Source organism: Dendrobates tinctorius, unplaced genomic scaffold, assembly GCF_039654945.1.
Source record: "Dendrobates tinctorius isolate UK_male_01 unplaced genomic scaffold, ASM3965494v1 ptg000270l, whole genome shotgun sequence".
NCBI lineage: Eukaryota > Metazoa > Chordata > Amphibia > Anura > Dendrobatidae > Dendrobates > Dendrobates tinctorius.
Window position 1 is genome coordinate 10576243 of NW_027361937.1, and position 27861 is coordinate 10604103.

The window sequence follows — 27861 nt, forward strand, 5'->3', positions numbered from 1 at the left end:
GCCGCGATCAGCGGCGCTCACCACGTGGGCGCCGCTGATCGCGATGACGTAATATTCCGTCCATGGTAATTAGGTCCATGGTCACATGGACGGAATATTACGTCAATTGTAGGTAAGGGGTTAAAAAGTCAAATGGCGCTCCTTCCCTTCCAAGCCCTGTCGTGTGATTTTGAGGACCTTGAGGGATGTAGTTTTTAGAATGGTGTCACTTTTGGGTATTTTCTGACATATAGACCCCTCAAAGTCCCTTCAAATGTGATGTGTGGTCCCTTAAAAAAAAAAAAAAAAAAAAAATTGTAAATTTTGTTGGAAAAATGAGAAATCGCTCATATTTGTTTAATATAGAATGTAAGTCCGCAAGGACAGGGTCCTCTCCCCTCTGTACCAGTCAGTCATTGTAAATTTGTTTACTGTTAACAATATCTATTACTTTGTATGTAACCCCTTCTCATGTACAGCACCATGGAATTAATGGTGCTATATAAATAATTTATATGCCCTTAAATCAGAGTTATACTAAGCATGAAAATTGCCACATTTAATTTTTTTTAACAAACGCAAGTCCTATCAAAGAAATTTTACCACTATTATAAAGTACGATATGTCACGAAAAAACAGTCTCAGAATCGGGGATCCGTTAAAGCGTTCCAGAGTTATCACTTCATAAAGTGACAGTAGTAAAAACTGTAAAATTTGATTCGGGCATGAAGGAGCAAACAGCCTGGAGGTGAAGAGGTTAATATCGTAGCTCAACAGGAAGCATTAGTGCACATGGCAAGTGCTCTCATTGGCAGTGAATGGAACAGAGATCACACATGCATGCTACCACTCCATTCACATGGTAGACACTGGACCCCTGTTCACATGATTAGAGGTGGTCCTGGCAATCTTTACTTTAGAGACATTATCCATTTATCACCTACCTATAGGGATACATGCCGTAAAAAGTTTGTAAAAGTCGCAACAGTTTTGCACAACGTAAGGCTCCACAAAAATTTGGTGACTTGGCGTTTTTTTGCCCAACTCTAACAAAGTGGTCAGTGCTGGGTCAGGACGGGAGCGTTGTGACACTCCGTTTATCAAATAGATGATGAGTGGCTGCGTTTCTTATGCCACAAATCTCACTCAAGTCCAAGATTAAAGTAAGATTTGTGGCGATGGGCACATGGAGACTTATGCCAATTCATGCATTGCCTGATGTATTGAGATCTGTGTGCCTCTTAATGAATTAGACGCCGTGCGCCCCATCCCTTCCCCTTCTAGAAGACTGACATAAAAAAAGGCCAGTCTTGATGATGATGATGATGATGATAATAATCTTTATTTATATTGCACCAACATATTCCGCAGCGCTTTACAGTTTAACAGTTTCAAAACACAAGTCATAAGTAACAAAGTTAACAGTAACAATAATTAAAGCAAAATAAGACGACCCTGCTCGTGAGAGCTTACAATCTACAATGAGGTGAGGGAGATACAAAGTACAGGTGTGTATTTACAATGGTGTATTTACAATGATGGTCCAGCCATCTTGAGGGAGTGAGGGATAGATGGGGATAGTGAATGGGGTACTCATGCACACTGACACATAGAATGACTTTGATTAGTGAATGTGATAGGCCTCTCTGAACAAATGTGTTTTGAGGGAGCGCCTGAAACTATGCAAATTGTGGATAGTCCTGATTTCTTGGGGTAGAGCATTCCAGAGGATTGGCGCAGCGTGGGAGAAGTCTACATTTAGGTTTCATCCTGCCTGAAGAAAAGGACTGTTTAAGTTATTCTTTTATAATGAAGGAAGGCCGTTTTTGTTTTTGTATCAGTAAAGTTTATGACGGACAATAAGCTACACGCTATTTTGATATACGGTAAATCCCTGTGCCATGTGTATCCAAGCGGTTGCCCAAGAGCATGAATGTGTAATAATAAAAAGAACATTTTCTAATCACTTGCAAAACCAAATAAGTTGTTTATATCATTTTCTGTCCATATTCTTTTTATTATACAGGAAAATTATAATATCAATGTTTGTATGATTTCGTGAACATTTTCATTCTATTTCTACAGGAAAGGGATCACTAAGATTTATAAAGCACATCCAAGAGAAACATGGGTCTAATCCTCAATGCCTGCGTTTTGCAGGATTGGAAGTAGTTAAATGTCCACCATGCGAAGGTGATCATAACAATATCCTCCTAAGACGGGAGGCAAAATGGATCATCAAAGAAAATGCGCAAGGTCCCTTAGGACTGAATGAAGGATTAGATTACTCCTGCTTCTTGTAATAATGTGCTTATTATAATTTCTATCTGAATTGCATTTTTTTCTATCCTTCATTTAATAATCAGACTTGAGCTTTGCTAACATTACAGTTTCTTCTAGGGATGGCTATGAGGTTGCAGTAGCCTATTTCAGAACCGGATACATGCCTCAGGATTACAATCAGCAGGTCTGTATAGTCCGCTAATAATGCTTTTCTCAGCTACATGAAAAAACAGAACTTTTGTTGTACAATGGAAATAGTTGGTTCACTTGAAAATGTACCAGAAACAGACATCAAAGAGATTGTATCACCATGTTGTACAAAATTAAACCAACTGCTAGAGTTGAATAAAAAAGTTGAGGGCCCTGCAAACTTCCTATGCAGCATCCACAGCACTTCTGCTGATTTGAAGGCCCAGTGCGACGTCCTGCTAGAAGAGGCATCTGGAAAGATGGCAGATAGGAATAGGTTAGCAGGGCTCTTATGTGGTGGCCACTGACTACCAATATGACTGCTGGACCAGGGTCAGGTTAACCATTTTGCTCAACTCTACCGGATAATGCTATGTTTCCAATCTATATACCGAATTGTGTATTTTTAATGTTTTCTGTATAAAATTTTGAGGTTCATCATGCTGCCTGAGCATACAGCAATATGCTTTACAGCAACCATGTGTACCATAGACATCTTACGGCTAAGTTCACACACAAGTGTATAAAATCATATCAAAATATCTACTGGATATCAAGGGAATATTCCAATACAATTTGTTTATTTAGTTTAGTTGAATTAAAAAATAAAATAACAAAAATATCAAATCTAATTGGATCTGTCGGAAATTGTCATTATAATTCACTATGTCATTGATTCCCACAGGTGTAAATCACGGTGAATGTCATTAGTCTTCCATTCTCTAGGGTTTGAAACCTTATTGAATCGTAATAGTGCCAGGTACATGTGGTATAAAATTAGTTTTTTTTGTTTTTTTTTTAAGGCTTGGGAAGCTCGCCTAAAAATGGAGAGATCCAGAGCAGTGAAATGCCCAGATATAGCAACCCAACTAGTCGGTACCAAAAAGGTTCAACAGGAACTGAGCCGTCCTCTTGTACTGGAAAAGTTCTTGCCTGACCAACCAGAAGCTGTTTCCCGAATCAGAGAGACTTTCGCAGGCCTGTATTCCTTGGATATTGTAAGTGAAGGTTTACATAATAAAATATTCAGTGGTGGGAACATAAACCTTCTGTTTTATCTAACTGTATCGTATATAATAAAATCTGGCCGTCCTCACAGTTCTCCATCACTCTTTAAATGCAGAAGACGTTTATAGAGATGTAAAGTGTTTTATAATGTGAATTGTGACCTACTAATTCATATCATCAGGTGCTGAATTCTATACTTGCTTTGTAGAAACTTTGCTTTATACCTTTTACAATGATACCTTTTTTTTACTATTTAGGTAATTTCACTGCAGTAAAATTGTAGTTTGAATGTACCTCATTAAAATCCACATAAAATAGAATTAATTTGCATCGTGTAATCCTTCTATGATTCCGGGGCTCGTTAATACAGTTAAGTCCATATATATTTGGACAGAGAGAACATTTTTCTAATTTTGGTTCTAGACATTACCACAATGAATTTTAAGCAAAACAATTCAGATGCAGTTGAGGTTCAGACTTTCAGCTTTCATTTGAGAGTATCCACATTAAAATTGGATGAAGGGTTTAGGAGTGTCAGCGCCTTAACATGTGCCACCCTGTTTTTAAAGGGGCCAAAAGTAATTGGACAATTGACTCCAAGGCTGTTTCATGGACAGGTGTGCGCAATCCCCTCATTGTCATTCTCAATTAAGCAGATAAAAGGCCTGGAGATGACTTGAGGTGTGGTGCTTGCATTTGGAAGGTTTTGCTGTGAAGGAAACAAGCGGTCAAAGGAGCTCTCCATGAAACAAGCCATCGTTAAGCTACAAAAACAGAAAAAACCAATCCGAGAAATTACTACAACATTAGGAGTGGCAAAATCAACAGTTTGGTACATCCTGAGAGAGAAAGAAAGCACTGGTGAACTCATCAATGCAAAAAGACTGGGCGCCCACGGAAGACAACAGTGGTGGATGATCACAGAATAATCTCCATGGTGAAGAGAAACCCCTTCACAACAGCCAACCAAGTGAACAACACTCTCCAGGAGGTAGGCGCATCAATATCCAAATCAACCATAAAGAGAAGACTGCATGAAAGTAAATACAGAGGGTTCACTGCACGGTGCAAGCCACTCATAAGCATCAAGAATAAAAAGGCTAGACTGGACTTTGCTAAAAAAAACATCTAAAAAAGCCAGCACAGTTCTGGAAGAACATTCTTTGGGCAGATGAAACCAAGATCAAGCTCTACCAGAATGATTTAAAGAGAAAAGTATGATGAAGGCGAGGTACAGCTCATGATCCAAAGCATACCACATCATCTGTAAAACATGGCGGAGGCAGTGTGAGGGCTTGGGCATGCATGGCTGCCAGTGGCACTGGGTCACTAGTGTTTATTGATGATGTGACACAGGACAGAAGCAGCCGAATGAATTCTGAGGTATTCAGAGCCATACTGTGTGCTCAGATCCAGCCAAATGCAGCCAAACTGATTGGTCGTCGTTTCATACTACAGATGGACAATGACCCAAAACATAAAGCCAAAGCAACCCAGGAGTTTATTAAAGCAAAGAAGTGGAAAATTCTTGAATGGCCAAGTCAGTCACCTGATCTCAACCTAATTGAGCATGCATTTCACTTGTTAAAGACTAAACTTCAGACAGAAAGGCCCACAAACAAACAGCAACTGAAAACCACTGCAATAAAGGCCTGGCAGAGCATCAAAAAGGAGGAAACACAGCGTCTGGTGATGTCCATGAGTTCAAGACTTCAGGCAGCCATTGCCAACAAAGGGTTTTCAACCAAGTACTAGAAAAGAACATTTTATTTACAATTATTTAATCTGTCCAATTACTTTTGGTCCCTTTTAAAAACAGGGTGGCACATGTTAAGGAGCCGAAACTCCTAAATCCTTCATCCAACTTTAATGTGGATACCCTCAAATGAAAGCTGAAAGTCTGAACTTCAACTGCATCTGAATTGTTTTGTTTAAAATTCATTGTGGTAATGTCTAGAACCAAAATTAGAAAAATGTTGTCTCTATCCAAATACATATGGACCTAACTGTATATCATATTCTCCTAGGTCGTTATGAGATTACTCTCCCCTACAGTTTCGGTTAAAGGTGGATCCAATGAGGTTTAGTTTCTCCCAGGGGTGGACGCTTAATCCATTTTGGCTTAAAATTATTGACGGTAACAATGTTAAGGGGCAACTATCAGAATTCTTTTTTTCCACAAATTTGGCCTCAGCACACAAGCGTGGTACAGGATGCAATGAATGCCTTCTTGAGGGGTGTGTTAATAAGAGAAATTAAAAGTCTATTACGGATAACTCCCAAAAGAGGGGGGTTGACCTGGAAAACAGAGTTCGGCATACTGAATTATGGTTTATTCAAAACAATAGCACAGTGTAAGGAATCGTAAAAACAGCTTTGGACATTCCAATTAGAACAGGCCGATAAGAAACGTATGCTTTTAAAACAGCAATTCTATGAGGAGGGAGAGACTACGGCTCAGTTACTTGCAAAGATGGCCCAGACCCAAAAAGAAAATTCTTTTGTATATCAATTAAAGGATGTAGAGGGCAAAATGGCTGTCCAGACCCCGGATATAGTAAAAGTCTTACATGGCTTCTATTCTAATCTAGATTGGTCTAAGGTCAATTACTCGCAAGATGATTTGTCGTATTACCTCTCGGGGATTACTCTCCCTTACCAGGAGCATAAAGATAGATGTTTTTAGATCAAGCAATTTCTGTGGGGAAAATGACTAACAAGGCCTTCCGAAATAAATCTATAAACATTTTGAGGAAATATTACTGAACTACCTGGAAATGATTAATAATGCTTTTTTATCAGGGGTGTTACCAAAGTCGTTATATGAGGCGGTAATAGTTGTTCTGGCCAAGGATGGAAAAGATGGAGAACTCTTACAGGCCTATCTCACTGCTGACAACAGATGTTATGATATTGGCTTAACCTTAGATGCCACCAAAGCATTCGATAGTGCTGAATGGGGTTATATTTGGGCTGTGCTAAAGAAAATGGTGTTTGGCCCTAACTGTATAAAACAGGTTATGCTGATGTATAAAGCACCAACTGTTAAAATAAGAGCAAATGAAGATGTTTCCGTAACCTTGAGCTTCACAGGGGAGTGATACAGGCCTGCCCACTCTTGCCCTCAGTTTTTGCTATAGCATTTGAGCCGTTAGCTTGTATTAGACAAGATAATGGGATAAAGGGTTTTAAATATAGGAATCAAGAAGAAGACTGCATATATGCAGATGATCTCTTATTATGTCAAGAATATACATATTTTGCTTAAAGTTAGAATGGGATCTATAGAGAGATTTGGGGCCTTCTCGGGGTTGACTATAAATTGGTCACAGTCTGCGCTGCTTCTCTTGGATGATAAATACATAACAAAACAAAGTCGATCTTTCATGGTCGCTGTAGTCTCAAAAGCTCTTTGCCGTAGTGTGTGTGTGTGTGTGTGTGTGTGTGTGTGTGTTGGGCTATATGGGAGACATTGGAAATTCATCTCCACTACAACTGGCTATAGCCAAAATACTGTATCAAACCAGACAGACCATAGCTAAACACTGGTTAGCAAGACTTTCTCCGTCAGTGGAAGAGGTTGTGAGCTGTTTAAATACCACCATTCTGATTGAGAAAAAGATATACATAAAATGTTGAGTAACATTGCAATTAGTCTGTATGTACTGATCTTCAAGTAAATGTCTTATTTTGGATAGTAATTTTGTCTGAGTGCATGCAGCACAGCGAAGAGGATTGCATTAAATGCGCTCAGTTTCACTTTTATGGATCTGTCTGTTTCATTAACAGATTCCATCAGCATCTACCAGGAATCTGAATGTTAAAGAATAAGTACAGCATGATTTCTGCAGTCTTTTAACTTTGTTATATAAGGTATGTAGTAATACTTATTTTTTATTATTCAGGGTGAAGAAGGAGATCACACTGTGAAAATTGCACTGGAAAACCCAGATCACTATGTTTTAAAACCACAAAGAGAAGGTGGAGGTAAATAGTAAAGATTGCAGATTTTTTTTATATACTGTACATTGCTTATCGGGGTTGACACTTTATTTAGCAGTATAGACTAGGATTATTGTAAAGTACACAACCAGACAGTCTATGGGTGCTATTTTTTCCCTTCTCCCATGACGGCACCACCTGAGAGAGGGTATTCGCCCACCAGGACAGGAAACCTACTGATTAAAAAGGCGGTACCTCTCCTCCGCATCAGTTTGTTTTCCTGTCCTCGTGGGAACCTGCAGAAGAAGTGGTACACTTACCCGGGAGGGTGTCCGGGAACATAGAATGCCATCTGCGGATGAGGTAACGCCGACTAGGAAGTTTGTGCAGGCCGAGACCACTTGGGTAAATATCTCCTAGCCGACACGGGTCCAGGGGCTGCGCGCGCTGGAGGTTGCAGGAGCGCCCTAGCGATGTGCGCCGTCACGCGTTTCTGGGTCTGCGCACGGCTGAGGATGCTGGGGAAAGCCGGCGTGGCCTGGAGGTCTAGGCCTATGCCAGCTCCAAACAATACCTCTGTGGGATTTAAATTTAGTCCTGGAAGCCTTAACAAAATTGCCCTTTTGAAGCCCATACATGAGGTGCCAGATAAGATACTAGCACAAAAATGGTGATTCTAGTGGCCCTGATGTCGGCCCGCAGAGTTAGTGATTTGCAGGCCCTATTTATTAATCATCCTTTTATGGAGGTATTAGATGAAAGAGTGGTTTTGAGGCCACATCCAGCGTATCTCCCCAAAGTGGCCTGGAAGTTCCATAGGAGTCTTGAGGTAGTTCTTCTCTCTTTCAATAGTAAACCAAAGACTGCAGAGGAACGCAAACTTCACACATTAGACATCAGGAGAGCCCTGATGCAGTACTTGGACAGTACTAGGCAATGGAGGAAGGATGAGGCCTTATTTGTGTCATTCCAGGGAATCAGGAAGGGATGTGGTGTTACAAGGGGGACCATAGCTAGATGGATAAGGGACGCCATTAGCTTAGCTTACACCTTCTATAGACACTATGGCCTCAAACTGTCCTCCTCTGTTGACCTGTCCTTTGGGAGGAAGGTATTGCAAGAGGTGATCCCTCCCTAGGGTGCTTTGATCTATTTTAGTCTCTCAAGTGGTGCTGTCATGGGAGAAGGGGAAAAAAAATCTTAGTTACTTACTGGTAACAGGATTTTACAGAGCCCATGACAGCATCCTTAAATTCCCTCACCCGCTTTGTCACTTGTGATGTGCACTTTTAAGGGTGTTAAGAAACATGTATTTGTTGACGGTTGTGTTACTAACTGTCTGGAGGTCCTCTTGTGCTCTCAAACCAAACTGATGCGGAGGAGAGGTACCGCCTTTTTATTCAGTAGGTTTTCTATCCTGGTGGGCGGATACCCTCTCTCAGGTAGTGCTGTCATGGGCTCTGTAAAATCCTGTTACCGGTAAGTAAGTAAGATTTTTTTATTTTTTTTATTTTTGCACCTAATACAGAGACTGTATAACACTTTAATGGTGTTCTTTAGAATTGTTGCTTTTACTGGTTAATCACATAAGGGTTTTGGTGTTGAAAACTATTGTTATTCAACTGCACATCGCTACAGAAACCTGTCACCATGAAAATATAGTCAAATTAAAATATAGTCAAATTAAAGGGAACCGTTCACCATGAAAAAGCAGTCCAGTCTGCAGGTTCCATATTATAGAGCAGGAGGAGCAGAGTAGATTCATATATAGTCTTGTAAGAAAAGACTTTGTATAACTTATATTTTAATCACCTAAACCTCTGCCCTTTCTGGGATTTTCAGTCCTATCAGTGACTAATAGCTGTCTTTGTATAAGTGTGTGTAGATATCGCTGTCAATCACTGATAGGACCGCCCTCTGGACCCAAAATCCCAGAAAAAGAAGATTGTGTAATGGTTGATTTAATCACAATCTAACTAGCTATATTAATCTTTTACACGTTTTATTGTGTTTTTCTGTGTTTCAGCCTTTTGGTGTGAACCCTGTTCTACAGACTTGTTCACTGTGTGCAGCGCCCATGTGTTTGCATTTAGATTGGGCTGCGTGTTCATGGTGAACGGTTCCCTTTAATTCCCAATCTTTAAAAATTTAAACTGCAAAATTTCAGATCTCCAAATCTGAAAATGCAGAGGGCTTGTAGTTCTTCAGCCTTCTTGTACTAGTGATTTTTTGGCTTATGTGACACTCACATGTGATAAGATGTTTAACCCCTTCATTAACGTTCTCTTAACCCCTTAACATCCATTGACAGACATAGTCCGTCATGGCCGGGTGTAGGTTCCCGCACCCACTACTACTTTCATCCCACTATGACTCTGTCCAATCATAAAAAGGCAGCGTCCATAAGTTGGAAAATGTAGATACCCATCTTTTTGACCTAAATGAAAAGCCAACTGAGGTCAGGAACGGAGTCTGTCTCACCTGACAGGCAGTAAGCAGCATCAGAGTGAGGAGCATTGGGATGGCCGCTGAGGGCCGAGGGTTACCGTGTCAGCATGATTGTGAATTAGGCAAAGTCTTGTGTGACCACACTGAGGCAGTTCCTGACCTCAGTGGGCCATTCATTTAGTTCAGTAATGTGGGGGGTCTCATTTTTGCTACATATGGACGCTGCCTTATTATGATTGGACAGAGTCATAGTGGGATGAAAGTACAGAGTACAAAGTACAGAGCTGAGTCAATTGAAATGCGAAGTTGAATAAAAATAATGAACACATTAGGTGCCAGTTATTTGATGCCCTATGTCTCCACAACAGAGTGAATAAAAAAATAAGTTTGTACATACATTCCTTTTACTATGTGCAGGAGTATACAGTTTGTAAAAATTGGTAAAAGGTTCTTAAAGGGAATCTGTCAGCTGCCTTAAGGGCCTGTCATACTAAGTGATATCGCTTGCAATATCGCTATAACGTCACTGGTTTTTGTGACGTTATAGCGATATTGCTAGCGATATCGCTATGTGTGATACTTACCTCTGACCGCTCCCCCGCTGTCCATCGCTGATCACGCGAGAACGTCCTGGGCCGTTTCTCGTCGTCAGCTTCCTGCTGGGCTTCCTGCTGTGGAGACGAGTGACGCGTGGACGCGGGCGGGAGGACGTCAGGATCGCCTCGTCTGACAGGTAAGTAGCGACCCCCGACCCCTGCGATGTCGCTGGTGAGATCTGCCTGTGTGGCAGCTCACTAGCGACCTCTTATCGATGCACCAGCGATCCTGACTGCGTCATATTGCTGGTGGGATCGCTGGTGCATCGCTAAGTGTGACAGTACCTTTAGCCCCCCCCCCCAAAACCACCAGCATGTCTTTATTCACTCCATATCTACTGTGAACAATTTCACTGCCGCCTCTTTGCTAATCTTAAGCGTATGTGTGACATTCTGCATCCCTGGGAATTCACAATGCAATGAAGCCTTATGTATGCTCCTTGGCTTCTCCAGCGCATCGCGCATGTCTAGGAAGGCAGCAGTGATGCAGAGGCATTCCATAGTCACCAGCCATAGAATATAAGGCCCGTCTTACAGTCCCCCATATCCCACCCATATCTAACTAATCATGGGCAGTTTGCTGGAGAGCATACACCCAACTTCACTGCGCAATCAGTGAACTATCATTACTATTACAGTATAAACTTATTACCCTCACCCACAAAGCCCTCCATGGCTCAGCACCACCCTACATCTCCTCCCTTGTTTCAGTATACCACCCTACCCGCGCCTTCCGTTCTGCTGATGACCTGAGGTTAGCATCCTCAATAGTCAGAACCTCCCACTCCCGTCTCCAAGACTTTACACGCGCCGCGCCAATTCTTTGGAATGCACTTCCCAGGTCAATACGATTAGTCCCCAATCCCCAAAATTTTAAGCGTGCCCTGAAAACGCATTTATTCAGACTGGCCTATCGCCTCAACACATTAACCTAATCTATCCCTGTGTGGCACAGCCAAAAGTTTTACCATAACCAGATTTCCCGCATCATGTTCCCACATGCTTTATGCATCCATTAGCCCTCTGTGTCTGTACTGTTGCACACTTAACATTATGGCTGGTCCATACAATCAGGGCAATTGTTACCACCCACCTTTTGTGTCTACCTCTTTCCTCATAGACTGTAAGCTTGCGAGCAGGGCCCTCTTTCCTCTTGGTATTTGTTATAATCTACTGTATGTGCTTATTGTTATGCTGTAATGTCTATTGTCTGTACAAATCCCCTCTGAAATGTAAAGTGCTGCGGAATATGTCGGCGCTATAAAAATAAAATTTATTATTATTATTATTATTATTATTACTATGTCAGGAGCAGGGTCTCCAGCTTAGGAAGACGACCATTTAGCTCTTGGGTGTATTTCTTTCTGAAACTTTATTCAATAAAAGTGGAGATTTTGTATGCTAGTCTTAATGAATTTGGTGGATCTTACTAATGTACTCCCTTTATTAAGTGGCTTGAACCTCGCAATGAATTTGGTGTAGTGCACATCCCAGAAATGAGCCTCAGGCAGTGGCTGGCATATGGTTTCCTCGTAATTTTACTTGTCCCATATATTATCATGAATTTGTTAGGGCTTGGCCACACCATGTCCCGCACAAGCTCTGCCAATTTTTCAAAAAGTTGGCAGAGGTAGGCTGGATTAAAAACGCCAAAAGTTGCAACATATTTGCGCAACTTGGTGTTCTAGAAAAATGTTGTTACATTTACGTCAGTTTTACTCCAGAATCCTGGCATAAACCACTTGATGCATGGGGCCAAAATGTTTTTTTTTTTTTAATGCATAAATTCCTGCCGGTTTCAGATTTAGAGGCCGCATTTATTCAAAATACTATTTCTTTTATCAGGAAATAATATCTATGGTAATGAAATCAGAGAAGTGCTAGAAAGGGTTAAGGACAGCATGGAGCGCACTTCTTATATACTCATGGACAAGATTAAGCCTCAGCCAGTGAAGAGCTGTCTTCTCAGAGCCAATGGCAGAGTACAAGTGTCAGAATGCATCAGCGAGCTGGGAATGTTTGGCGTGTATGTGAGGTAAGTGCTCATTATGGATACTATTCCTTTGTTTTGCACCTAATGCACAGAGAATTTATTACATTATATCTGGGGTTCTTTCGGATTGGTGCTTTTACTGGTATTTGATGGGAACCTGTCAGCTGATTCATTCTCCTCAAACCACTGGCAGCATGAAGAAGAGCCTGGATACATGACTGCAGCCAGATACGTTTTACGCTGAAGATCCAGCCTGAGATCATAGCAATAGGACAAGACTAGTCTGGCTTTTCTCCCTGCCACTCTCGTTCATAGACCTGTTTCTCCCCATATACACATATGGGAGAGACCTGTTAATCACCTGGGGTAGGGCAGGGAGAAGCCAACTTGTCAAGTCTCTCTTTATGGTTCCTGGCCGGATCTTCAAACTATGTTTTCTCTGAAACTCCCACAGCTGAGGCAGCATGAATCGGCTGACAGATTCTCTTTAACTCCTTCACGAGCTTTGACATACTCTTATGTCATGGTCGGATAGGGGTTCCCGACCTTTGACAAATGTGTATGTCATGGCAATCGTGCAGGGCACAGGAGCTGTGCCAGTGCGATTGCCAATGGGAACTTGGTTGGCTGACGTGATAGCCAAGACCCGACTCTCACAGCCGGAAACGATGCCCGCACTGCCCCGGCTGTTCAACCTCCTTAATGCTGCAATCGATATCTATCACAGTATTACCCAGTCGTTACCGCCATACAGCTCCATCAGTGGAAAAATAAAAAAAAGTATAGCTCATGGAATATAGCGATGCGGGAAACAATTATTTTTTTTTTTTTTATAAAATAGTCTTTTTGTAAAAGAGACAAAACATAGAAATGTGGTATCCATGTAATCATACTGGCGTGAAGAATAAAGTTGTGTCATCACTTTTACCATTTGGTGAACTGCACAAAAAATAAAATTAAAAAAAATCCTGAAATGCTGGTTTTTGTTCATTTTGTCTCACAAAAATTGGAATAGAAAGTGATCAAAAAATGTTATGTGCCCGAAAACGGTACCAATAAAAGGTCAACTCGTCCTGCCAAAAACTAGCACGAATATGGCTGTCGGCAAAAATATACAGTGCCTTGCGAAAGTATTCGGCCCCCTGGAACTTTTCAACCTTTTCCCACATATCATGCTTCAAACATAAAGATACCAAATGTAAATTTTTGGTGAAGAATCAGCAACAAGTGGGACACAACTGTGAAGTTGATCGAAATTTATTGGTTATTTTAAATTTTTGTGGAAATTCATAAACTGAAAAGTGTGGCGTGCAATAGAATCATAGAATCATAGAATCGTAGAGTTGGAAGGGACCTCCTGGGCCATCTGGTCCAACCCCCTGCTCAAAGCAGGATTCGCTAAATCATCCCAGTCAGATGTCTGTCCAGCCTCTGTTTGAAGACTTCCATTGAAGGAGAACTCACCACTTCTCGTGGCAGCCTGTTCCACTCATTGATCACTCTAACTGTCAAAAAGTTTTTTCTAATATCTAATCTGTGTCTCCTCCCATTCAGTTTCATCCCATTGCTTCTAGTCTTTCCTTGTGCAAATGAGAATAAAGTTGATCCTTCTACAATGTGACAGCCCTTTAGATATTTGTAGACAGCTATTAAGTCTCCTCTCAGTCTTCTCTTTTGCAAACTAAACATTCCCAAATCCTGCAACCTTTCCTCATAAGACAGGGTTTGCAGACCGGTCACCATTCTGGTCGCTCTTTTCTGAACTTGCTCCAGTTTGTTGATGTCTTTTTTAAAATGTGGTGCCCAAAACTGGACACAATATTCCAGATGAGGTCTGACCAAAGAGGAGTAGAGGGAAATAATGACTTCACGTGATCTAGACTGTATGCTTCTGTTAATACATCCTAGAATTGCATTTGCCTTTTTTGCTGCTGCATCACACTGTTGACTCATATTCAGTCTGTGATCTATTAGTATACCCAAGTCTTTTTCACATGTGCTGTCACTTAGCCCTATTCCTCCCATTCTATATATGCTTTTTCCATTTTTATTGCCCAGATGTAGTACTTTGCATTTCTCCCTGTTAAAAACCATTCTGTTAGTTGCTGCCCACTTCTCCAGTTTATTTAAATCTTTTTGAATCCTCTCTCTCTCTTCTCTAGTATTAGCTATCCCTCCTAGCTTTGTGTCATCAGCAAATTTAATCAGTTTACCCTCAATTCCTTCATCTAAATCGTTGATAAAGATGTTGAACAATACAGGGCCCAGGACAGAGCCCTGTGGTACCCCACTTGAGACATTCTTCCAACTGGATGTGCAGCCATTTACGACCACTCTTTGGGTCCGATCACTAAGCCAGTTATGAATCCACCTAACAGTTGCCTTGTCCATTCCATACTTAATCATTTTTTCAATAAGGATTGTATGAGAGACTTTGTCAAATGCTTTGCTGAAGTCAAGATATACTATATCTACAGCATTTCCTTGATCCACCCAATCAGTGATACCGTCATAGAAGGAAATTAAGTTAGTCTGACATGACTTATTAGTTACAAACCCATGCTGACTCTGTTTAATCACTTCATTCTTATCCAGGTATTGACATACATGTTGTTTAATAATTTGTTCAAAGATCTTTCCTGGTATAGAAGTCAGACTCACCGGCCTATAGTTACCTGGGTCCACCTTCTTCCCCTTTTTGAAGATAGGAACAACATTTGCTCTTCTCCAGTCTTCTGGCACTTCTCCTGTTCTCCAAGAATTTTCAAAGATTATAGCAGAAGAAATTTTTGAACCCCTCTCTATCTCCTTCAGTACTCTGGGGTGTAATTCATCTGGACCTGGAGACTTGAATTCATTTAGGCTAGCTAAGTGTTTCCTCACTATCTTTCTGTTTATAGATATCCTGGATTCTTCTATTCCCTTAATAGGACAGTGAATAACAGTTGATGTTACATTTCCTTTCTGAGAGAAAACAGATGCAAAATAGGAATTTAAAAGTTCAGCCTTCTCAACATCCTGTCTTACCATTTCATCATTTTCATCCTGTAAAAATCCTATAGCATCTTTGACTTTTCTTTTACTTTTGACATATCCCCAAAATCCTTTATTATTGCTTTTGACATCTCTTGCAAGCCTCAATTCATTTTCAGCTTTAGCTAATCTGATTTGTGCCCTGCAGGTTCTGCAGACAGCATTATATTCTTCTTTAGATATGCCTCCCTCTTTCCATTTTATAAACATTTTTTTTCTTCCTTTTTAGCATGTGCTTAAGTTCTGTGTTCATCCATCCTGGTTTCCTTAACTGCTTCCTATTCTTCCCTCTTTTCGGAATTGTTAACAACTGTGCTTTGAGAATTTCATTTTTCAAGATTTCCCATCCTTCCTGGACATTTTTGTCTTTAAGGATATCCAGCCATTGGATCCCTCCAATTCTCTTTCTGAATCCCTTAAAATCTGCCTTTCTGAAATCTAACCTTGATGTCTGAGTCTTCACAGGTCTTCCGCCTCTAGTTATCCAAAATTCTAAAATAGCATGGTCGCTACCTCCTAGGGTCCCAGCCACTTTTACCTCCTCAACCATTTCCTCCCTGTTTATAAGGATTAGATCCAAGGTAGCAGTTCCCCTTGTTTTCTCCCTTACCTTTTGGAAGATAAAGTTGTCAGCAAGAGAGGATAAGAATTTCCTTGACCTGTTAGTTTTGCCTGAGAGAGATTCCCAACAAATGTCTGGATAGTTGAAATCTCCCATGACAACTATGTCATATTTTTTGGAGAACTTGGCCATTTGATGCATAAAGAGTTCATGCATAGCTTCAGCTTGCACAGGCGGCCTGTAGTAAATGCCTACAATGGTGTCCTTTCCATTGTTCTGTCCTTGTATTCTTACCCAAACAGTTTCCACAGAACTCCCAGTCTCTGAAGCTTCAATCTCTGTGCAGATATACGCGTTTCTAACATACAATGCGACACCCCCTCCTCGTTTATCAAGTCTGTTTCTTGCAAATAAGTTGTATCCTTCTAGTCTTGTATTCCAATCATGTGTATTGTCCCACCAAGTTTCAGTGATTCCAATGACATCATATTTCTTTTCCTGTGTTAGTAGTTCCAATTCTCCTTGTTTGTTGCCCATGCTTTGTGCATTAGTATAGAAACATTTTAGTTTGTGATTGGTTTCTCTTTCTCCAATATTTTTATTAATTAGATTCTTTCGTCTTTGTTCTTCCTTTCCACTTCTAATAGCAGAGTTCTCAATAGCATTTGTCAGGTGTATGGCTTTTTCTGGTCTTTTGCTTCCCTTCCCATGTTGTTCTAGTTTAAAGCTCTCCTTACAAGTGTAGCAAGGCGACTTCCAAATACATGCTTTCCAGTCTTCGTAAGGTGCACCCCATCTCTAGCAAGTAGTCCATCGTATAAGTAGTTCACTCCGTGATCCAGAAATCCAAATCGTTGCTGACGGCACCATCGACGTAGCCAGTTGTTCACCTGCAGAATCTTATTCCACCTCCTTGTTCCATGGCCATCCACTGGGAGGATGGAAGAGAAGACCACCTGCGCTCCCAGTTCTTTCACTTTCTTGCCTAAGTCTTCAAAGTCTCTGCAGATGGTTTCCAGGTCGTTTCTTGCAGTGTCATTTGTCCCCACATGTAGTAGCAGGAACGGGTAGTCATCTGTAGGTCTGAAGAGTCCTGATATCCTGTCAGACACATCTTTAATTTTTGCACCTGGAAGACAACACATTTCTCTTGAAGTTATATCTGGTCTGCAGATAGCGGCCTCAGTTCCTCTCAACAGGGAATCCCCCATGACCACCACTCTCCGTTTCTTCTTCACAACATTTTTCTTTCTCCATCCAGGAGGACTCTGAAGGCGTACAAGGTTGCTGCTTGTTGGCAAAGTCTTATCCTGATGTATTTCTTCATTGTTTTCCTGCGTGAGAGCCTGGTATTGGTTTCTGAGCAGTATGGGTGCTGACTGCCTCCTGATCCTCCTGCTTCTCTGGGTCACATGTCTCCATTCCTCTGTTTCTTCAGGTGCACTTCGAATTTCTTCTCTTTCTGTAACATGAAAAGATAATTCTGCTCTGTCCAAGAACTCTTCACCTTCCTTAATGATCTTCAACGTAGCTAACCTCTCTTCGAGATTTTGCAACTTTTCCTCCAACAGGGACACAAGCTTGCATTTGTGGCATGTGAAGTTTGGCTTTTCCACTGGTAAGTCTGTGAACATGTAGCAAGAAATGCAGCTCACCAAATGGCTCCTGGCCTCTTCCATCTTGAGATTTCTTAAAAACGATGAAAGATGAGCCCAAATTCCGATTTTTCCGATTTCCTCTTTTCAGCTGCAACGGCCAAAACCCAGTGATCGTTGAGCTCGCGGAGACTCTTCACTTATCCCAGAAGGCACTGGGAATATGCAAATGATCTCCTCAAGACTCTTCCCCTGGTTTTCCGATTTCCTCTTTTCAGCTGCAACGGCCAAAACCCAGTGATCGTTGAGCTCGCGGAGACTCTTCACTTATCCCAGAAGGCACTGGGAATATGCAAATGATCTCCTCAAGACTCTTCCCCTGGTTTTCCGATTTCCTCTTTTCAGCTGCAACGGCCAAAACCCAGTGATCGTTGAGCTCGCGGAGACTCTTCACTTATCCCAGAAGGCACTGGGAATATGCAAATGATCTCCTCAAGACTCTTCCCCTGGTTTTCCGATTTCCTCTTTTCAGCTGCAACGGCCAAAACCCAGTGATCGTTGAGCTCACGGAGACACTTCACTTATCCCAGAAGGCACTGGGAATATGCAAATGATCTCCTCAAGACTCTTCCCCTGGTTTTCCGATTTCCTCTTTTCAGCTGCAACGGCCAAAACCCAGTGATCGTTGAGCTCGCGGAGACTCTTCACTTATCCCAGAAGGCACTGGGAATATGCAAATGATCTCCTCAAGACTCTTCCCCTGGTTTTACTCGGCCCCTTTAACTTAATACTTTGTTGCGCCACCTTTTGCTGCGATTACAGCTGCAAGTCGCTTGGGATATGTCTCTATCAGTTTCGTACATCGAGAGACTTAAATTCTTGCCCATTCTTCCTTGGCAAACAGCTCGAGCTCAGTGAGGTTGGATGGAGATCGTTTGTGAACAGCAGTTTTCAGCTATTTCCACAGATTCTCGTTTGGATTCAGGTCTGGACTTTGACTTGGCCATTCTAACACCTGGATACGTTTATTTGTGAACCATTCCATTGTAGATTTTGCTTTATGCTTGGGATCATTATCTTGTTGGAAGACAAATCTCCGTCCCAGTCGCAGGTATTTTGCAGACTCCAACAGGTTTTCTTCAAGAATGGTCCTGTATTTGGCTCCATTCATCTTCCCATCAATTTTAACCTTATTCCCTGTCCCTGCTGAAGAAAAGCAGGCCCAAACTATGATGCTGTCACCACCATGTTTGACAGTGGGGATGGTGTGTTCAGAGTGATGAGCTGTATTGCCTTTATGCCAAACATATCGTTTGGCATTGTTGCCAAAAGTTCAATTTTGGTTTCATCTGACCCAAGCACCTTCTTCCACATGTTTGGTGTGTCTCCCAGGTGGCTTGTTGCAAACTTTAAACAACACTTTTTATGGATATCTTTGAGAAATGGCTTTCTTCTTGCCACTCTTCCATAAAGGCCAGATTTGTGCAGTGTACGACTGATTGTTGTCCTATAGACAGACTGTCCCACCTCAGGTATAGATCACTGCAGTTCATCCAGAGTGATCATGGGCCTCTTGGCTGCATCTCTGATCAGTCTTCTCCTTGTTTGAGTTGAAAGTTTAGCGGAACAGCCGGGTCTTGGTAGATTTGCAGTGGTATGATACTCCTTCCATTTCAATATGATCGCTTGCACAGTGCTCCTTGGGATGTTTAAAGTGTTGGAAATCATTTTGTATCCAAATCCAGCTTTAAACTTCTCCACAACAGTATCATGGACCTGCCTGTTGTGTTCCTTGGTCTTCATGATGCTCTCTGTGCTTCAAACAGAACCCTGAGACTATCACAGAGCAGGTGCATTTATACGGAGACTTGATTACACACAGGTGGATTATATTTATCATCAATAGTCATTTAGAACAACATTGGATCATTCAGAGATCCACAATCAACTTCTGGAGTGAGTTTGCTGCACTGAAAGTAAAGGGGCCGAATAATATTGCACGCCCCACTTTTCAGTTTTTGAATTTCCACAAAAATTTAAAACAACCAATAAATTTTGTTCAACTTCACAATTGTGTCCCACTTGTTGATTCTTCACCAAAAATTTACATTTGGTATCTTTATGTTTGAAGCATGATATGTGGGAAAAGGCTGAAAAGTCCCAGGGGGCCGAATACTTTCACAAGGCACTGAAGAAAGATTATAGCTCTCGAAATATGGTGATGCTTTTTGTTTAAAAAATAAATAAATGTTTTTGGTGTGTGACATCAGCCAAACATAAAAAAAAATATAAATCTGGTATCGCTGTAATCGCACTGACCCCAAAGAATAAAGTGTCCGTCTTTTTTTTTGTTATTTGTGTATAATGGTGCGGTTGGCCACAGTATTGTGCACAGAGGCCAGACCGAGTCCAGAGTAACTCTGCTGCTTCATTATAGAGAATAGATCCTTCAAAGGGTGTAGTGCGCCTGATGAATGTGCTCCAAAATGTTCTGTAAAATGTTCCCAATATAATCTTCAACTCAGTCAACAAAAAAGCAAGAACTCACTCAGGTCCGTCATCAGTCAGTCAATGGAATATAGGGGGCTTCCATGTTGCTGGTGGCATAAAATAAAGTCTCTGGAGAAGCGCTGTGCTCCCCCCCCCCCCCCCCCCCAAAAAAAAAAAAAAATCCAGCGACTTCTGCGCTCCCAAATCTAAATACTCCCCTCCCTTTTGCGCCCCACAGTGTACCTAAGCCACACTTGGCATCCAAATGTTTTGCATTTCTGTAGCGATGAGAGCCTGCTTTGGGTTATTCCAGATCTTGGAATAAAAATAAACTCCACAATTGGATGTGTTTAAAAAAAATGTTCCTGTGCTGAGATAATCTTATACATGTGCCCCTGCTGTGTACTGTGTAATGGCTGTATCTGACTGTGGAGAAACATGGTCAGATATACCACGGTTACTCTACAGGAGAGGAAGCAAAAGCCTATACAGACATTACAGCATGGGATCACAACCCATTCTTTCTTTGAGGTAAACTATTGTTTAACCCCTTAGTGACAGAGCCATTTTGCAGCTAAATGACCAGGCCAAATTTTACAATTCTGACCACTGTCACTTTATGAGGTTATAACTCTGGAACGCGTTAACGGATCCCGCTGATTCTGAGACTGTTTTTTCGTGACATATTTTACTTCATGTTATTGGTAAAATTTCTTCTATATGACTTGTGTTTATTTATGAAAAAAAATGGAAATAGGTCAAAAATTTTGCAATTTTCAAACTTTAAATTTTTATGCCCTTAAATCAGAGATATGTCACACACTTCTTAATAAATAACATTTCCCACATGTCTACTTTACATCAGCACAATTTTGGAAACAACATTTTTTTTTTTGTTAGGAAGTTATAATTGTTAAAATTTGACCGATGATTTCTCATTTTTACAACAAAATTTACAAAACCACTTTTTTAGGGACCACATCATATTTAAAGTCTTTTTGAGGGGTCTATATGGCAGAAAATACCCAAAAGTGACACCATTCTAAAAACTGGACCCCTCAAGGTGCTCAAAACCACATTCAAGAAGTTTATTAACCCTTTACGTGCTTCACAGGCACTGAAGCAATGTGGCAGGAAAAAATTTACATTTAACTTTTTTTTGCCAAAAAATTTACTTCAGAACCAATTTTTTTTTTTTATTTTCACAAGTGTTAAAAGAGAAAATTAACCACAAAATTTGTTGTGCAATTTCTCCTGCATACGACAATACCCCATATGTGGGGGTAAACCACTTTTTGGGCGGACGGCAGAGCTCTCAAGGGAAGGAGCGCCGTTTGATTTTTTTTTCAACGCAGAATTGGCTGGAATTGAGATTGGACACCATGTTGCGTTTGGAGAGCCCCTCTTGTGCCTAAACAGTGGAAACCCCCAACAAGTGACCCCATTTTGGAAACTAGACCCCTTAAGGAACTTATCTAGATGTGTGGTGAGCACTTTGAACCTCCAAATGCGTCACAGAAGTTTATAACGCAGAGTCGTGAAAATAAATCCTTTTTTTGAATGCAATATTGGCTGGAATCAATGGTGGCGCCATGTCACGTTTGGAGAACACCTGATGTGCCTAAATAGTGGAAACGCCTTAATTCTAGCTCAAACACTAACCCCAACACACCCCTAATCCTAACCTCAATTCCAACCCTAACCCTAATTCCAGCCCTAACCCTAATTCTAACCCTAATTCCAACCCTAACCCTAATTGTAACCCTAATGGAAAAATGAATTTTCTTTATTTCATATATATCTCCCTAACTAAGAGGGTGATAAGGGGGGGTTATTTACAATTTTTTTTTTTATTTTGATCACTGTGATAGGGTTTATCACAGTGATCAAAATGTACATTGAATGAATGCATGGAATCTGCCGACCGGCCGCAGTGCACCCGCCATTTTCTTCCCGAACCAAGATGGCGGCACCCACCGGAGGCAGGAGGGCCTGAAGACGACCGGGGGGGATCGGGGACCCTATTTCTCTGTCCTCTGATGTGCGATCATATCAGAATAGAGAGAAAGTGAAAGCAAAATCGCGGCTTTTTTTTCTTTGCGGTCGCCGTTATACGGTTAATAACGGCGATCGTAAAAGTGGGGTCGGTAAAAAACGACCCAAATCATGTTCACTGGGGTCTCGGCTACCCCTGGCAGCCGAGACCCCGGAGAAAATCCGACTCTGGGGAGCGCTATACACTTTTTCCACAGCTGTTTAAGTACCCTTAACTACCGCAGTTAAAAGGCGTATCGGCTATCGTTAAGGGGTTAAAAACAGGCAGTGATTCAATAAATTATTCAGCACTAACTTCCTGAACTCTCCAGAAACGGCTGTACTATCAATTTTTCCTATATCCATTTTTACCATTAAAACGGGACTATTTAGAGTATTTTTAGCTGCAATGAGAAAAATTATTCCCAGACTTTGGAGATCAATCACCATTCCTTCTAAATTGTTTGAATGGGTGGAGACGGTAGATAACCTTATTCACATAGAAGAGCTCGTAATCTCTGACAGTTGGCTGAATTTGGGCTCATACGAATATATGAGAGCTTGGTTACCCTGGACATCATTCAGAAATTTATCTGAATTTAGAACTTGGCTAACATCGCCATTCTAGTGATGTTGAGCCATTAATATCCCATTCAGAATATACAAAATTCCCCTCCCTATACCTTCCTCCTGTGTTGGCCTTTGTGTTCCCCCCCCAATTCTTCCCTATTGTGTCTCGTCATTTGAATATAACAATTTGTTCACATAACATGATAAAACGTTTCAATACTAATTGTTGCAATATACGTTCCCTTTCCAAACAAGTATATGCTAGTTATTAAACTTACATTTTGTTGATTGTACCTGTTGTGTAACCTGAATTTGATTTTGATGTATGTTAAAACGTCCATTATTAATTATAACTTCAATAAAAATATATTGAACAATAAAAGCAGGCAGTGAAATGCTTTACTCACAAAAAACAGCTGTGTTCCCATGCTGCAATGTGAGACACAGCCATTACACAGTACAGAGTATATAGATTATCTTGGCACAGGAACATTATTTATAAACCCATCCAATTGTAGTGTTTAATGTACGGGATTCATGTCTCCAGAAGCATGAGCTGGGCATAACGTACTGTTCACTACAATGGCAGAGTTGCAATTTTTCACTCAGCAACATCCACTGCTGCCTGTTTCTGGAAAACACCCATGGAGTGAAAGTCGTCACTATACCTGTAGATCAGTTCCCACAGGAGTGTAACTTCCAAAATGGGGTTTACTTGAGGGGAGATTCTTCTCTCCTGGCACTTGGGGGCTCTGTATATGGAATCCGTAAAGTATTCTACAATAATTTGTTCTCAGAGAGTCAAACAGCGCTCCCTTTTGAGTCTCTCCGTATGACTAAGCAGTATAGTACAGACACATATGGGGTATTTCCATGTTCAGCAGAAAATGTGTGACAAATTTTAGTGCCATTTTTACCCATTTCCCAATGTAAAAAATGTAAAAATCTGGGTCTAAAACATTTTTATGGTAAAAATGTAACTTTTTTCTTCACTGCCTAATGGTATAAAATTCTGTGATGCAGACCTGGACAGAAATGATGGTACCCCTGAAAATAATGTGACAAAAGGGACATGTTAAATCAAGGTGTGTCCACTAATTAGCATCACAGGTGTCTACAATCTTGGAATCAGTGAGTGGGCCTGTATAGAGGGCTACAGATACTCACTGTGCTGTTTGGTGACATGGTGTGTATCACACTCAACATGGACCAGAGGAAGCGAGGGAAAGAGTTGTCTCAGGAGATTAGAAAGAAAATTATAGTCAAACATGTTAAAGGTAAAAGTTAGAAGACCATCTCCAAGCAGCTTGATGTTCCTGTGACTACAGCTGCCTATTTCATGAGTTTTATTTTTTTTTAAATTCTGTGGAAGCATGGTTGAAAAGCAATGTCTGACTTTCATTTGTTCATTTTCATAGATTTTTGATTATTTATTACTTTCGTCAGATTCAAGTTATTTCTGTGACCAATGTGGGTTTTTCTGTCATTAAACGAGGGGTACCAACAACTTTGACCACGTGTACAATAACAGGGACGGGGGAGCCATGTATACCAGGACAGAGATGAGCGGACCATGCATACCCGGCTTATACTCGATTCAATAAGCTTACCCAGTTTTCCGTGGCAAAAGTAGGTGCCTCGGCTTATACTCGGGTCAGCTTATACTCGAGTATATACGGTATATGATTTTTTTCATTTTTTAATTTTCATAGCTCAACATTATAAAATTCAGTGAATTTTGTGGGTTCAAGGTGCTCACCACACCTCTAGGTAAATTCCATGAGGGGGGGTATAGTTTCCAAATTAGTGTCACTTGGGGGTTGGTGGGTGTTCCACTGTTTAGGCACATCAGGGGCTCTACAAGTGTAACATGGCATCCGCTGTCTATCCCATCCAATTTTGAGCTCCAAAAGTTGAACGGTGTGCCTTCTCTTCTGTTCTTCTAAACAGTAGTTTTGCACCACATATAGGGTATCTGTATTCAAAAGAAACTGCACAACAAATTACACAGTTTATATTCTCCTGTTATCCTTTTGAAAGTGTAAAATTTAAGGCTAAAGCAATATTTTTGTGGGAAAAAGTAAAATTTTCATTTTTTCCTTCCACATTACTTTAAATCTGGTGACTCTCCTAAACGGTTAATAAACTTATTTAATCTGTTGGTGACCAGGCCACTTTTTTTCAAAAGTTGAATGATTATCCCTTTAATCCAAATAGTCATACCTCACAAAAACATTAATAACAATTACCTCATGTCTGCTTTACATCAGCACCATTTATAAAAGTTTATTTAGTTACACTTTTAAAACTTCTAAAATTCTAAACAGTAATTTTTCTTTTTTCAAGAAAATTTGGAAGATTTTTTTTTAGGGATCTGTGAAGTTTTGAAGTGATTTTGGGGATCCTATATTTCTCGTTCGCCTTATTGGGGGACACAGAGACCATGGGTGTATGCTGCTGCCACTAGGAGGCTGACACTATGCACAAAAAAAGGTTAGCTCCTCCTCCGCAGTGTACACCCCACCGACCGGCAGGCGAATTCCTCAGTTTAGCTTAGTGTCAGTAGGAGGTGGACACGGGTCTTTTATTAGACCCATATCTACCTCAGTGTGCGTCGTTTCTTTACAGGTTCCGGAGGGATACGGAGTGAACAGTCACATCCGTACTCCCACAAAGAGACTGAGTACGGCGTGTACTGCCACCCCGTATCCTCATAGGTCTCCGGAGCAGGACCAGGAGCCTCGCACAAGTAGGTGCCAGCCGCACTGACGGTCCTTGCCCCCCCGCCTCCCACCCTCTCGCCTACCAGAGCCTGAAGTTTGGATGAGGCGCGGATTTCATAGAGACAGACCGCGTGGGATTTTCAGGTACCTTTATTGTAAGGCCCCCTCAGTCTAGGCGGTTCCCCGGCGTTTTCTCTTGGAGCGGTCGCCAGGGGGACCACGTTAGGGTCCATGCGCACCCCGCATCCCCCCACGGTCTCCGCATCCATGCAGGCCCCGGGTTTTCACGGGCCTCGTTCTGCGCTTCTCCCCATCCCTTTTTCCATCTCGGCAGGGGTGGCGCAGGAGTCGGGTAGCTCTGGGCAGGGACGTGGGCCGGTGTTGCGGCGCGCTTCCGCGCCGACCCCCTGCTGACAGGCGGCCGGCGCTATTAATTTAGGCCCCGGCTTCTTTCGGGCCTCCCTCTGCGTCGCGGCCACGCCCCCTGCCCCTTTCTTCTAAGCGGGCTTTTCTCCCGCCCGTCTTAGGCCCTCTCAGCCCCCTTTCCTTGCACCAGCCTGCCATTGGTCGGCGGGCGGTGCTGAGGGGATCTCTGCGGCGAGCTCCGCCCTTCTTCCTTCTCTGGGAGCGCGCTTTTTCCTCCGGGGGTCGCCATCTTTTCAGCCTGCCAGCCGGACCTCATTCCCTGCCGAATATCGTCCACTTGGTTCTGTTTCAGCCGGTTTGGCCTGGCGCATCCTGCAGACAGATCAGACAGCGTCACCTTCTGGGGACACCGGACCGTGAGTAGCTCTGCATTTGCAGACTGACACCCTTCTCTGCCTTCTGTCCCCCAACCGGCCGGCACTGCCTCATTTTTCACTATGTCTAATGCTAAGTCTGATCGTACCCGCTATGCGGCTCCCCCTAGCACGCTAGTGAAGTTCTTTGCCTGCTCGTCCTGCAATCGCAAACTTCCCTCAGGTCAGTCCACTCCCCTCTGCCTGGACTGTAGCAATCCAATTCAGCCCGACGCCGCTCAGGAGCCATCCATAGCTCCAGTGGTGAGTGAGCCCCCCATGCCGGGCTGGGCCTCCTCTCTATCACAGTCGGTGGCAGACCTCACCAAGGTGTCTCAGTCCCTAGTAGCCGTTCTGGATAAGTTGCCCTTGGGATCTTCGGCGGGACCCAGCACGTCTCAGGACGTCCCATCTGAGCCAGCCAGCGTCAGTCGCAAGAGGCCCAGGCAGGATCTCCAGGCGGAGTCCTCTCCTCGTCCTACCTCACCCCACGGTCCCCAGCAGTCTCCCTCTCGGGCCTCGTCTCCCGAGTCGGGCGAAGCGCTTTCGGAATCTGAAGGGGTTTTAGAGCTGGATTCGGACCAGGATGCGAGCATGACGGTTACGGTGCAGAACCTCATTGCCGCGATTCACCATACCTTCGACATCACTGACGCCCCTGCGAAATTCTCAGATCAGGGGGTTTCGTTCAGACGGGCGGAAACACCATCCAGGGTGTTTCCCTTACCAAGGAGAGGGATGATCCGACCAGACGCTTTCAAAGAGGAAAGCGTCTCGGCGTGCTCTATCCGTTTGCTAAAGAGCTCTTGGATAACTGGTCCGCTTCTCCCTCAGTGGACCCTCCCGTGTCCAGACTTTCTACCAACACGGTTCTCCCGTTGTCGGGTGTGGCGTCTCTGAAAGATTCTAACGACAGGATCATAGAATCTCTAGCAAGGTCTGCCTTTGAAGCGGCATCAGTGGCGGTATGTCCAGTCTTTGCTTCATCTTGGGCAGCAAAGGCCATAGCTACTTGGGCAGAGGATCTTCGTCAGGGCATCCTGGATAAAGCTCAACCCGAGCACCTGGCCGATCTCGCCAATCAGATTTCCCATGCGGGGGATTATCTGCTTTCTGCTTCCCTGGATGCCGCCTCCTGCGCGGTTCAGGCGTCAAGCAACATCGTGGCGATCCGCCGTACAATTTGGCTCAAGGCCTGGCAGGCGGACTTGTCCTCTAAAAAGTCTCTGACTAATATGCCTTTTCAGGGAGTGCGCCTCTTTGGGTCCCAATTGGACCAGATTATTAAGGACGCTACCGGGGGGACGAGTTCTCTTCTCCCTCAATCCAAGCCTCGCAGACCTCCTCCAAGGCGTCAGTTTCGTCCCTTTCGGACTTTCCGCCGTTTCAATGCGGTGGAAAACCCTTCCAACCAGCAAAGACCACAAGCTCGTCAGGAAAGGAAGAAGGTTTCTTTCAGACCCACTCCGTCATGGCGGTCGCACTCTTCCCAGGGCCGATCATCCAGATCTAGATCTGGACGGTCTACTTCTGCATGACTATCGTCGGTCTCCAAGGGGTCCTTTTCAGTTGGGAGGTCGACTCCTTTTCTTCAGCGATGTCTGGCTCGCCTCAGTGGAGGACGCTTGGGTCAGGGA

General features: G+C 42.5%; 1 protein-coding gene across 9 annotated transcripts in view; it reads left to right on the top strand.

The window, feature by feature from the left end:
* Window positions 1-27861, top strand: part of GSS (glutathione synthetase) — a 162277-nt gene that overhangs the window by 124768 nt on the left and 9648 nt on the right. For all 9 annotated transcript variants that reach the window (XM_073559428.1, XM_073559426.1, XM_073559424.1 and 6 more), the window contains 4 exons: window positions 2380-2446; window positions 3255-3449; window positions 7365-7446; window positions 12291-12480. In XM_073559428.1, coding sequence (XP_073415529.1) covers window positions 2380-2446; window positions 3255-3449; window positions 7365-7446; window positions 12291-12480 — 534 coding nt within the window. The remainder of the gene's footprint in view (window positions 1-2379; window positions 2447-3254; window positions 3450-7364; window positions 7447-12290; window positions 12481-27861) is intronic.